General features: G+C 43.3%; 1 protein-coding gene across 1 annotated transcript in view; it reads right to left on the reverse strand.

The window, feature by feature from the left end:
• Positions 1-14,122, reverse strand: part of rspo2 (R-spondin 2) — a 61,845-nt gene that overhangs the window by 15,615 nt on the left and 32,108 nt on the right. The window contains exons 3-4 of the mRNA XM_072394784.1: positions 7,006-7,149; positions 6,541-6,729 (exon numbers count right to left, since the gene is read on the reverse strand). Coding sequence (XP_072250885.1) covers positions 6,541-6,729; positions 7,006-7,149 — 333 coding nt within the window. The remainder of the gene's footprint in view (positions 1-6,540; positions 6,730-7,005; positions 7,150-14,122) is intronic.

The raw sequence follows: 14,122 nt of genomic DNA on the forward strand, positions 1-14,122 counted from the left end.
AGAGTGTGAAAAAAAACATTCGCTCACACCCCTCCTCTTTCTTCCTGCTTGGAAAAGACCAGATGACAATAACGTGGAGTATGGAGCCCTGGTGAGTGCCGCTGACCCCTCCTCTTCCACCTCCCTCCACCCCATGGTCTTTGAAAGGCCTCCATATGTTTATGGCTCATGCCTGTGGTATGACGATGGATTCTCCATATAAAAGCCAGCAGGATCATGGGGTGTTTCAAATATTGCTCTCTGAAGACAGTTGCTGACAAAATGACAGCAGTCATATTTATTTTGGTCAGAGAGCAGGGGTACTTTGTGGGAAGCTAATCAGAGAACTCCCCCTTACCCCCTCCGCCCACACTCTACCCCACCTTCCAATGGCTTCCAGCATCACAAACTCCCCCCTTGCTCCCCCAAATAAGGAATGTTCCCGGGTAAGAGAAGTCTCAGAGACTACTGCTAATGACTTTCTCTTGAAATGGAAGATTGAACACTGGCAGATCACACGCGAGGCAGAAAAGCCAACCCAAAAGTTTTGTTTGAGACCATAAACAGAAAATTCAGATAAGAGAATAGATAGTCAGAGTTATGAATATTTTCAAATACTGGATAGCTGAATCAGAACTTGGGTTCATTTGTGAGTGTGGCAGCAGTGGTGGGCAGGACTGAAATTTGCAGTGAGTTGCTGAAAACTTGGCCAAGTCAATGACAGGTTGATGGGTCTATCCTTTAAATAAATACGCTTACTTTCTACAACACAGTGCAAAGCTTTCAAAATACTCTCAGTTTCACAGTCTAGTGTAGAGGACAAGGAGTTTTTTCTTTCAGATCTTCACCACCAGATTTGGGCTGGATTTAATTAAATTAATGAATAATGAAAGTTGACATTGTGGGTGATGGTAGCAGGTGGGCGTCGCCCTGTCAGACACCTACCCAGACCTTGTGCCCGGAGCCAAACCATCAATGCTGTCCAAAGGAGGCAGAGTGCTTCTGAGGCCTTCTTACCAGCTACTGTGGCAGCCCCTATGGAGCAGCCTTATTAAATGAAGATTAAGCCGTGGCTCCATCAGTCACAATAGGCTAGAGTGAGGGGCGCAAATAATCACTATGACAGGATGACTGCCAATTAGTGCTCTCCTTCTGTCCTGGGAAAGCGCTTCTTGCTCCACTCCCGCTGGCGGGAAGAACTGATCCGGATTGTCTGTGATATTAGCCAGGCCAGAGATCACCATTAATCACCACCTGCCATTCCACTGTGGCAGAAATCAGAGCAGGACTTGTTGTCTGTACACCAGCCCTCGCGTCCAAAACCCCTGAGTTCCTGTAAAGCACACTCAGCAAATTTTAATTATAATAATTCAAGGAGAACAGAACAGGAAACTCGGTTTGCAAATACACTGAGCAGGGTTTCGAGTGGTGGCTTGAGCAGAGCACTCTGAAGATGATTTCAGACAAAATAACAGCAGCCATATTCATTTTGTTCAGAGAGTAGGGATCTCCCTCTGTCACATCTGACTCATGAACAAACTGCTTCATGCTGAGATGTGAGGAACACGCTCCATCCATTAGGCTCAAATTGAAATCTTGCATCTGTTTAAAGAAGAAAGAAAAAAAGTCGACCCGACAGTAAGAGGCTACATCTGACAATGAACCATCCAGAAATGTGTTTGGATGCAGACTTTCCAACCCATACACAGGCCAGACTCTGACGTGAACATGCTGAGTGCGTAACTAAAAAGCTCAGAAACGAATGGCAGTTTTCGCCAGAGCTTAAAACCTCCTGGCTCAGTTGTAATAAACAGCTAAATTGTCTGCCACACGGTCAAACACATGCATGAGCATAAACCACATGCTCATATGCAAGGACTGCCAGAGACCAGAATTGTTTGGGGTTGCAAATGGCGTGCACCACAGACAAAGCAGTTGAGCCTCCTCCAGAGCGGATTCAGAGGCAATCACTGTTGCTCTGTGCATCGCTTTACAGGAGCAGGGACTTCAGAGCAGATGGTTTGCAGACGGTGAGGACTTGGAGGTCCACAGCACTGTGGATTCACCGCAAAAGCAGACTGGCTTCAGACAGAACCTGGCAAAAACCCCACCAGTCTACCAAATCCTCCTGGGATTTTATCTGGGTATTATTTTGGTCCCCTGCACAACACAGTAGGTGTTTGTGCAGTAATAGAAACAAACTGCCTACTTCTATGATGTCAAACAGAGTTGAATGCATACAAATTAGTTGCAGGTTTTTAGATGTCACGGAGCAGAGGAGTGATGAGGTGGCGCACTGAGTCTAGGTGTATTTTTTTTTGTCTGTTACAGCCCTGCTGCAGTGGGAATGGAACAGAGGCAAGAATCACAGTTACAGTACAAACTGCCCAGACAAGTTATGGCAAAGAGGATCAGTGGTGGCTGGATACTTGCAGTCAGATGACTGATGGGATGGAGGGCTTGGCCTCCGCTGAGCCCTACAGCAGAAAGGGTTTCTCTGGTTACACACATGAGATCAATACTTCCTCAAAGGCCTGCTAGCTCTCCCAAGCTCAGGTACATACAGTGATCCAACGGCCACGATAACCACTACATGTTTCTTCTCTTTTAGCCTTCATGTCTTCACTTCTTTCTGCTTTCCCTCTCTCTTTCCATGAGGTCAGCACATTGTCTCTGAGTCTTCCTATGTTCAGCCAAAAAGTCTTTGAGGCAATTTGAGCATAAATTGCACCACACCGCACTGGAAACCCTAATCTTCTATGAGTTTTGATTATTTTTACTGATTCGTAACTTCATATTGTAAAATTGGGTTAACTCTGGGATTGAACTCCTGCTGCACCACAAACACCTCTGAAACAAATCCACTTTTACCTACAAATCTCACAAGCAGAGTTACTCAAATGTCACTCCTGCCTGCTGCCATTAAGACCGTCGGAGAATCTGAAATCCGATTTGTAGAAACAGTTGGAAATTAAACTGTGTTGTAATGGTGCACTTGTATTTGACTTTACATCCTCTTAAATGCCAAATAGGGGATTACATTGAGAGTGGGAGTTTTCGGCACTTTAACGCTTCATGTTGTTTACACCACACCAAATATGACTGACATGGTGAAAGCAGCCTTTGCTCATAGAATATTGGTAGCAAGAGAAAAAATTAGGGAAACACGCAGCTAGAGAAGAAGTGCGAAACAGCACCACAAAGGAACATCGAACTTGTCACATACATCGTTTTGCAAACCAGTGAATCTGATGAAGGGGTTGTTGGGAAATCTCTGTAGGACGTTCCTTGAAGACATCAGTACTGAGTAGCTGGTTGCTGCAGTGTTATCGCTTTCCCCGCCTCTCCTCTCCTCCCTTCAGCTCGAGGGACAGAGAAGGGAGGAACCCAGTCTATCAATGCTGATAGTGCCGGAGCAGCTATTAATAAAGTCTCTTTATTGTTTCTAGCCTCTTCAGATAAGCACTTCAGGGATCCAGAAGATAGAAATGTGTTTAAATATCTCAGGGGTACAATGCGTATGGCTAGCACATAAACAAGTCATACAGCAACAAAGTCAGAGTGATTTTTATGGTTTTCATCTAGTACTGCTGCCTCTGCTTTGATAATTAAATGCTGTTTTCGAGTCATTTTATGTGATAAATAGCATATTTTTCTTGTAAAAGATTTACAAGAACTATCTGAGATGCTGAGATATATATGGTAGGGCTCATGCAGCCATCATATTTGCTGAGAAAAAGCCTCCCTTTTCGACATAATCTATGCTTTACTTTGAAATTTTTAAAAAAATTTTATAGCAGGACTAAATTGTTGTGGACAGAGGTAATGCATATCTCTTTGTGCCTCTTTGATGACGCTGGGAGACCGAGTTCTATTGGTGATGTTCAATATAATCTCAGTTTGTTAATGTATGAATTGAAAGCCCGGGTGATCAAATTAGCATTGCCATAAATAGTCCATAAATACTTTCAGCTTTCTCTTATTTCCTGTCTCCATTTAATCCACAGCTTCTTTACAGACTTTGTTATGCAAGCCAACAATATGCTAATCCTAAACATTTGTGTCCGGTGTCTAGAAAGATTAAAGAGATGTTAATCTTATAAACACTTTTGTTTGAAATTACTATTCAAAACCCTTTGGACAATTGCGTATTTTCATATCAATAGAGAACCCATTCAGTGAAGTTACAGTTCTCTTAAGGCAGTTTATGTCAAACTAGAAAACTCTTTATTCTGTATTGCACTGGCTCTTTTTAAAGCACCACTCCTGACAGAGCTTGCAAAGTGCTCTACGAGGCACATAATGACCAGTATGGCAGACCCTTCTATAAAGCAGGGATTCTTAGCCTGGAGGCCGTGATGCCCAGAGAGTCATGAGGTATCATTTGTAGATGGTTATGGAGAAAATAAAATTACAAAATAAAAAAACTGCAGAAAAATAGCCCATTTTAGACAAAGAAATGGTTGAAATCAGCGTTCCCCACCCACAGCGGACTGGTTGTCATAGTGACATTACTTTTTTTGCGTGAGCTGGGGTATAGCAGTCTATTAGTCTGTATAGTGTATTTAGCACATGGATAATTAGTTAATCGATACAAACACATTACTAAAACTATTTCCAACCGCTGTCATTTAAATGTCATCACACTAAATTAATAATGTTTGACAATCAACACACATCACTTTCTCTTGTAGTTGTAATTACAACTCACTAATGGCACTGAAAAAGCAGGAGCTATCAGCGTGTTGCCCTGCACCTAAGGGGTCTTATGGAGGGATCATGATAGTGTTCCAGTGAGGCTATCGTGCATTCACTGTCATTACAGCATAAAAGGCTGTGTTCAGTGTAATTCAGGAACAAGTTTAGTCTCAGGTTAGGGAGGGCGGTGTGTCACCAGCGACCTAATTATCCAGGGAGTCGTGACCCGATATGGTTCAGGACCATGCCTCCAAGTACTTGCTCCACCTCTACAGGTTTAGACCGCTTTCAATCTCCTACATTTCAGAGATTGCTTTTTGCCTCTTTTTGGACGACCCTTTGTCATCACTCACGAAGTGATTATTTTACAACTCAAGTCGGTTAGACTTCAATGTGACACGCATGCATCTACGGAGTGTTCCTTCTCCCGTTTAGCTTCAGTGGCTCACATTTTTCCCTGTATTTATTTGAACTGTAGAGTGTTGCATTTCACTGACTTGTGCCAAGTGGGGATTTTTCACTAGCAGTGGGGAATTAACAACACATGCCTGAGTCTGAAATTTGCCTTTATTAAACTGGCCACCACAGCACTTCACAAGCCCAGAGAGTCCTACGATGCGTATACATTGACACTTTTACACACAGTTTGCAGCCACCAGAGATATAACTCAGTCACTGGATAAGGAACTGTACTGAGAACTTTACAATGACCACATGACTAGGGAACAGTAGTTTTGAGTAAGACGGACATTGAGGGTCATGTGGTTGGTTTCTACAGAACTGAATATTTTTCTATGTAATTATAAATTATCCAAAACAGCATCTTCCTATCAGTGACTGACGCCTGGGAGAACTGTCGACTGTATCCATGTGCAACAATGCCAAGTTTTAATTAAAGAGGGTCATAAAGTTTCTAGGAAAAGGTCAAACAGACATGTCAAAGTCATGCAGAGGTGGGTGGGGGGATGGGGAGAATTTCCCTGACATGACTGGGCTTTAGGAACTTAATGGGCCATGGGTTCACAGTTTCCAACCAAGAGAGCAGCGACTGCCCTGGTAGTGCTGAAATATGAGAAACTATCAGGGTTTATTTCAAGTTTATTTACTCTTTCAACACTTCACTAAGTGACCCTCCCATTCAGCACACCAGGCCAAAAATGGAGAGAAATCCTCGAGGTTAGAATATTTTCCTCTATCTGTTAAACAGTGTTTTTCTTTTTTACAGACAGAATGATATCTGCCACTGTAATTGCTTCCTTATTTGGTGAATTAAATATTTACACTTGGACTATCCTAATCCAAAGTTTATGAGAGATGTAAAAGTACATTAAAGGAGAAGACATTTATTTTAAAAGCACTAACTGAGGCCCTCACCTCAAATGGTGTGTTTGGACCATCTGAGGGAAATGGTTTACTCTTTGAAAAAAATATTTCCTTTAGCTGTATTTGCGCACAGAGAAATTCCATCGACTTTTCATTTAATGGGCTGACATACATGCTATGTGCACCACAAAAATCTCTCAAGCTGACAGGAGGAAACAGAGACGGCCATTGAGGAAACCTGGAGTTCGTACTTTGAAGAATTCCACTGAGGAGATGAAGGGAGATGGAAGAGAGTGGTGGGAAATATACCTCTGGAAAAGAACTGTCTAGAACAAGGCTGCCATGGAAAAATACTGATATTTCATGCAGGGAAATGCCACTGTCAACCTTAACAACACAGACGGTGAAAAAACAAGACTGAGTGTGAGGAGCATGGGTTACACGACACAGGTGAAACTCTGAGAACGGATCTCTGTTGGGAAAAGTGGGCTGTTTTCCTTCATATCCACTTCAGCATATTGCTAAAAAAAAAATCCTTACCTCTTCTGCAATGTCTCATGGCCATTCTGCACATCCTGGACTCAGCGATGGTCGGACAGGGTATTGTGTCCTTGGGTGGTTTCTTTACAATGTGCCGCGTCCGGGTCTCCAGACCCCACTTATAGCCACAGGTTTTGTTTCTCCTGGTGCAGGCTCCCCATTCGCTCCACTGACCCACCTCACAGCCCTCTGCAAGGGGACACAGAAACATTGAGGTGCAGTGAAACCACAGTTCCATTTTGAGAAAGCTCATAGACTCCAGGTCAAGCTTTAATGCAGGTTGAGGGAGCTTTACTGGGATGTTATCACCCCTTTGTGTGTGGTCCCAGTTGAACTGCTTGTTTTTAGGTCCAAAATAAGCAGTCCAAATGAGAAGTTATAGAAAAGTGTTTACAGCTAAAGAGGGGTATGAAAGAAAAGGGGGATTCACATAATTTTTCTGTATATTTGTATCTTTCCACATACCTCCACACTCCATGGTGTCTTCCAACGGGGCAAAGCCCTCGGGGCACTTATCAAAGCAGCGCCCTTTGTGTAGGTAAAATCCCGACTTGCACTTGGTGCAGAAATCTTTGCTGAAGCAGGACTCGCAATTCTCTATCCTGCACCCTAGAGGAAGAAACAGAAGAGAATCATAAGGGTCTGAGAAACCCTCTCATCTGGAGCTGATTGAAAGCTAAAGAGTTTGGGGAAAGAGGGGGTTCTTTCAGGAATTAGTGTCTCTCCCTCAAATAAGGCCAACAATGACCTGTGAATCATTTCTCTGGGGGGCTCGTGTATTTCAGAAAAAATTGTTTTGCCTGACATCATGGTTTTATCCTTATCTTCCAGTTCTTGTTCAAAGTGAGCAAATGAAAAGGGTCAAAACTCAACAACAGGTGAGGAATTAAGCAACACTGACCTCGTCCAACAGGTTGATCCAAAAATGTGGATGGAAACAAACATCTCACGTGTTTTCAACTATAAAGAGCAGTAACAAGACAAATAGTGTCCATACTGCTATCTTGTCACCCCACACTGCTGAAGTCTGTCTTTTTCCATAACTGAACGATTGTTGCAAAGTGAGGCTTTCATTAAAATGTGAATGATGGCTAATGATCACAAAGCTGGCCAGCTGCATGGATCCTTTAGGTTTTGGCTGGGATTTAACAGAGGGAAGGTGGGTTTGTAATGGGGAGGCAGGAGGGAAACGACAACATCTTGCCAAATAAATACAGAATGGTTTAGTCAGCAAACACAGCGGCACTCTTATCCTCTCACGCCACACCCTGCTGCTGCTGCACATGACACAGCGCCGCACTTGCAAAGAAAGGCTCCTCAATGTGTCATCAAGCTCTCTGCAAATAGCACGTCAAGCAGGGCCAAATTACAACAACCACACCGACAGGGCGACGCACAGGCCCACATGATTAGAAGGAGCCTCCCAGTGCTATCTAATTTATGTTGCTTCTCAGGAACTCTATGTGGCCCTGTTGCCCAATAACCTCAGTCTACAACCTGCAGCCACCATTTTCCCCCTTGCAGGGGGCTTCCCAGGTAGGGTGTCATCTATTCCTCTGATTGTGCCTTACATGAGGGAGCAACCATGCATTAGGATGCATGCTTCTCTCAATGCTTTGATTGTGATACTGTGATTTTCCACATGTGAGAGCGTCAGAGGCTGAAGACTGCTCGTTTATCTGTGACCCTTGCAGGGCCCAGAGAAGGGAAGGTTCTCACAATCACACCCCTTAATTACGCCATCTCCAGCTAACCATCAGGCCTCCTCCTCGACATTCCTGCAAAACGAGGGGGTCCCTCCCCGCTTTACTTTGAACCCTAAAGTATGGCCTCTGCCCACTCACTCTGGTCTCACGCTTTTCCCGACCAGTCTAAACAAACCATGGACACACAGTCACACATGTGCACAAACACACACATACCAAAAAGATATGGTCAGAGATCGGCCCAATCTACAATAAAGCTGTGATCTACATTCTGAAAAATCTAAAGTGAGCATAGATCACTGATCTCTTTAGCAGTTCAATGTCATCCCTAATCATTTTGGTGTTAATTCAATCATCTGATATTATTATTTCTTCTGCATAATTTCAGGCTCCGTTGCTCCATTCATCTTTTAGTGACTGTGAATGAATTCTTTGCCATCTTTTTAAAAATCTCTGCATTTCTGTCAGGAAGAAACTGCCTCTATTTCTCATCATATAAAATCAGTAACGCTTGGGCTTGATACAAAACAAGCCCAATACCGGGAGCACGCCTGTAAATCACAAAGCGAGTTTAAAAGCACAAAACTGTCTTTTACAACTCACACTTCCCAGGCCTGTCATCACCTGAGAGACATTAAGCTCACAAACAAAAAAATAAAAGAGCAAGAGGGAGACCAAGAACATCTGGCAGCACTCTCAGCACTGGGCTTGTTGTGAAATTCTTTGTCATTGACAGTAAATATGACCAACACAGATGTACTGAATATTGCATCCTTGCACCAGCAGCAGAAGTAGCACTTGATGAGGTTTTTGATTAAAACATCACTTCTGGTTTAAGTTTCAGATGTGGTCAGGCAATTGCATGACTGTCTGGAAATCTTGTTTTCTAAATAGACGTTAAGTTATAATGTCACTCTGTGAGATGGATGAGGTGGATGACACGAGTGTGGCACCATGGGAATTAGCATGCAGGGAGCGAAAGCTGCAAGGTCAGAGGTCATCAGAGAGTGAGGTGGGTAGTAAGGGATCACCGTAACAGACATTGATCCCTCAGTCCAGCTATCAGCCAAAAGACTATCTTGGACACCGGAGGAGCTCCTACGCTAACCACTGGTTAAATCAGCAGTGAGGCAGTTTGTCCGGCAATGCCAGAAACAGATACAGGGGAGCGGGTTCATTCCACCCGTGGGATTAACCTCAGGACCACCTTTAAAGTCTTCATCTAGGTGCCTCAGGGAGACTAATATGAAATAATGAGGACATCAGATCCCATTGAAGGCCCAGTGTTCTTGGACTTAAACATATTAACATCATTATCTCTGTCTGGTTCTGGCCATGAGTTATTATATTATGAATACAGACAGGGAAGCTTTATGCCTTCTGAGAGGAACAGCAAAATATGTCATTAAAGTGGCTGAGGGTGCTCAACTGAAAGAGATGCCATCAGTGCTGCACCAGTTCCACCATTACTCCATATCGCCATTACACTTTTTTTGTTGGATTTTTGTGCTTGAGCTTTAATGTGGTTTGCATGTCAAGTGAATGTGAAGTTGAGAGATGAGTCACCAAGTGTCACATGTGATCTAATAGTGCATGCTTGGCAGAAGCTGGTCCCTCAGCTGTGGTCTGGATGGGGAGCCCACTGATTTTATCACAGACACTAAAGCCTCACGACGTCAGCTTCAGTCAACTGCTGTTCCTCCACAGGCTGACAGTGCCATGTGTAATCACGCCATTCCTTGACGTGATTGCTGACTGTGTTAAGAAAGAGTGCTAGATTGCTCTGCAAAGACAGATTAATCTTCAATGTCCCGCACAGAGCAGGAGATGGGCTGTCAGACCGTACCCAGTCCACAGAGAGAGCCTCAGCCTCCTATACAAAGCTAAACAGCCTTGATGCGGGACAGCAGGAGAGTCCACGTTGTAAAAAGGTCTGGCAGTGCAAGAGGGGAAAACAAACCCTGTTTTTCCATCTTTTGCCTCCAAGCTAAGTCGAAAAGCCCTGACCTACTCTCTAGACCCCAGGTTTGGCTGATACGGAGGCGCTGACTTGCTTGCTGTCACCCAGCCATGTCATGTGGGGCTGAGGATGGCAGGAGTTCATGGCAAAGGCTAGAGCTGCCATGTTCTTCTCAACTCTCCTTGGTGTTTTTTTTCCACATGGATGCTCCTCTGCTCGCTGGCAGAGAGATAGTTGAAGCAGAGGTGATGTTCCTGTCAATCAGCAGCTCCAAGAGAAGGATCAGGAATGACAGATGTGTCAGTGGTACTCCTGGCTTCTTCCCCCAAGGTGACACAGTCTGTGATATACCCACTTCAACTTCTGTATGTGCTCAGCCAGCCCTGACACTCACACACACTCACACAGCTCAGGTCTCAGACAGCGGGCCAAGCACAGAAAGCCCTTCTGCTTATACTACAGCATGAACAATTACACAGTATTTCAAGAAAACACCCAGTTTAACTCGGCATGCAGCTGTTACATCCCATGAGAACTTGAGGGCTTGGTTTGATGGATCCGTTGCAATGACTGGTTAATCTGAAATTGTGGTTAGTAAAGCTGTGATGGTTAGATGTCCTTGGGTACATCTTAAAGGCCAAAAGCAACTGGTCCTTTTGTTGGTTAGTATGTACAATGGAAATATCCACAAGCTCAGAATTAGAGCAAGAAATGAAGAGCTTGAATAAGAGAAAAAGTGATGAGAGGGAGAGAGTCGGCAGCACTGCCAGTTGAAGGTCGCTAAAACCCAAGATACTTCCCTTACACACGCTTAATGGCCATTTGGTCGGGGCCCATGATGCAAAGCTCTTATCCAATTCCAACCCAACAGATTACCATGTTGTATTCTAAAACTGTCTACAAAGATACAACCGGCCAGCTTCTACTTGGAGGCCTAATTTAATGTGCCAGTAAAATATAACAATTGGATTCAATAAAAGGGCTCCTCAGTCCAACAAATAAAATGTTCACAAACAAGATTACAATAAAACAAAGGCATCCAGCAAATTTGTTTCTGCAATATAGGCTGATACTGACTGGGCTCTGATGTTCAAACCGCACTTGCAGGATATGAGAAATTTTCAGGCTCTGATCAGACTGGTCCTTGGCTGGTATCAGACCTACTAAGCTTATAAAGATGCTGCAGTGGGGTAAGGAATCTAGTTGCTGGCTGGAAAATGTGTGAACATGTGTAGCAGTGGGGGGTCCAAAATACACCCAGAGGGAGGAAGCCTTGAATGCAGCCTTACACTCATGCTGACCCTCTTGGCGCTTTGTCACACATAGTAGACAGCTCTTATAGCCGTCTTTCGGCTCATAATTCTGTTAGCCAGAGAGCTCGCTCGTGATACAGAATGACAGAATGTGCTTTGGCTCGGGAATGTGTGCTAAAACTGAAGTATTATGAATTGTGACTTAGGCAAGAGCATGACTGCAGCGCATTCATGCGGATTTGGCTGTACATAAAGCAGCACACTGTGTGACCATTGCTACAAATCTTCCCTGCAGTGTGGTAGGGTGACACCCACAGACACCGGCGTGGGGCCTCCTCTGGCCAACTGATAAGACCCCCCGCGGATAACACTGGAGTTACTGCATATGGTTTATGACTCTAATCAAGCCATCCCTTAACTGTTGAAAGAGGTCACCGCAGAGTCCCACTAATGAAATATATGCTCAGGAAGAGAGATACCTTGCAACAAAAAGACATAGCTAACAAACCAGCTCCATCTCTGTAATGGTAGTTAACACTGTGGCTCCTGAGAATCGAGAATTTTTAGGAAAACAGCTTAACTGTGGCTGAAAATGGGCCTCAAGTTATATTATATTGCGGAAAGAATAGTTCCCATTGTGTATGGCTTTAATTGTGGTGTTATTTTCCCAGCTCTGACTGAGTGTCTTAAATTTAAAATTCTTTATCAAAGGCGCAATTACTCAAGTTGTTCTGAGAAAGCAGCACGTTTACAATTATTAGTTGAGATTCATTTGATTTAGATTAGTAGATTAGCCAAGATGTCAAATTTGGGTATAATAGAATAGTTATGGGCTTTTATGTAGTTTTACAAAAGCTGTATCATGTGGTTCCCCCTCAAACTAAAGACATTCAAAGCAGCAGTGAATTGGATTACAGAAGTGCTGTAAATCAGTGGCAGCATTGTAACTAACTGGGGATACTCTAGTAGACAGCAGTCAGAGTGCTTTCAGTTGGGAGAATCAGAGACAGAATCAGAAAGGCGAGCTATCAAAAAGCTTCTCAGAAGGGGTCCATCAAAAGAGCAAATTTTTCTCCACCTCAAAATATTAATAGTAGTCCAAGGGAGAGCTACGTTTTTTGTGGATTTTGCCACGTCACTTCTGCGTCAGACAATTTACTTTGTCATTACTATTTCCTTACAGAAACATGGGCTGTGTCCCACATTTCCAACTGATGCAGAAGTGACAATCCAGATGATAGCATTAGCTCAAACCACTATTACATTTTTGAGGTTTGAATTGTTTTAGATGGCAAAAAATTGCTCCTCTCACAGCCCCTTTCTAAGTAGCATTTAGCGTAGCTCGTCTGAAAGGAAACTTTCTGACTCTCCAAAATTGAGAGCGCTCTGACTGCTGTAGGTAAGACATTAACTCATAACTTCTAAACACAACCTCAATTCAGAAGAGGTAAAGGTAGGACTCAACTGTATTTCCATCAACAGTCCAAAGATAGATAAAAGCAGATAAAAGCAGATAAAAGCCAGCTGCAAGTTAACGCTGGGTAGAACGTGTGTCCCGGATGGTACTTTTGTAAAATTCTCAATGATCAGTGATTCATTTCTAGGGTAGGAGCCTCACCCATAATGACAGAAGAAAAACACCTCATCCTTGAATTTACAATATGTAAATGTGACTTTTGCCAGCCACTGAAAAAAGGAAAAAAATGCATGTATATTCACCATTGTTGTAATGGTCTTATCCTTAACAGACAAATTTCACTCATCTTTTAGTCTTTCCTTGCCTGATATTGCATCATATTGTAAGCTCGCAAAGTAAATAGTGCATTCGCTCTTTCCTTCCACCCATAGCTCTCTGAGTCACATGACTATGGATCCTTCAGAGCCCCCTCAGAAAAACTGTACGCGAGGTTTCAGCCAGCGAGTAGCTGACTGTATAAGCCTCTTGCTTGTCTAGCTCTTGTTTTCCTTTACCCAGGCAGTCCGCAAAAATATTCTTGAATGAGATAAGATCACACAGACAAACTTTGGTGTAATAATAAGCAGCTGCTCCTTAAGTGATTTCAGAGGCCGTGTTTAAAAAGCTCATGACAACAGAGAAGTAATACCAAGCTCCAGGCACGTTTGGAAACCAAGAGCACTCGGCAGCTTTGTGAACAGCAGTGGAGAAATCCACAACGTCATGTACCTACTGTGTACTTGAGCCCTTTGGGTGCCCGTTGCCTGTACCAGCTCAGAAAACGTTAACTTCTAAACCAATAAAATATCCATTTATGAAGAGTGATCATGAAATGCTTTATCAAAATGACACATGGAGCGCAGCTGACAAAGAGGGTTAAATGGGAAACTGGATTAGAGAGCAAAGACTGAAGCAGCTATCACATCAAAGTAGGTCTCGCTCTGAGATCTGATGCTATGTGACAATACAAGATGTTGTTCTAACAGCAGTGTGTATGGCAATGGATTCAAATTAACTTGTGGTTAGAATGGCAGGGTCTTTTTTTTAAACCAAAGAACAAGATGTTTTTCTCTTCCAATTATCTCAGTTATGAAAATAGGGTGAAATGACTGTGGATTCTTTAAGGTTTTGTCTCTAATGTGGGGAGATTTGACAAACTTGAATTTGCAGATGAAGATGGGCATGCAGAAAACATATGTTTTGTGTG

Source organism: Leuresthes tenuis, unplaced genomic scaffold (genome assembly GCF_036924035.1).
Source record: "Leuresthes tenuis unplaced genomic scaffold, fLeuTen1.0.hap1 SCAF_10, whole genome shotgun sequence".
Lineage (NCBI taxonomy): Eukaryota > Metazoa > Chordata > Actinopteri > Atheriniformes > Atherinopsidae > Leuresthes > Leuresthes tenuis.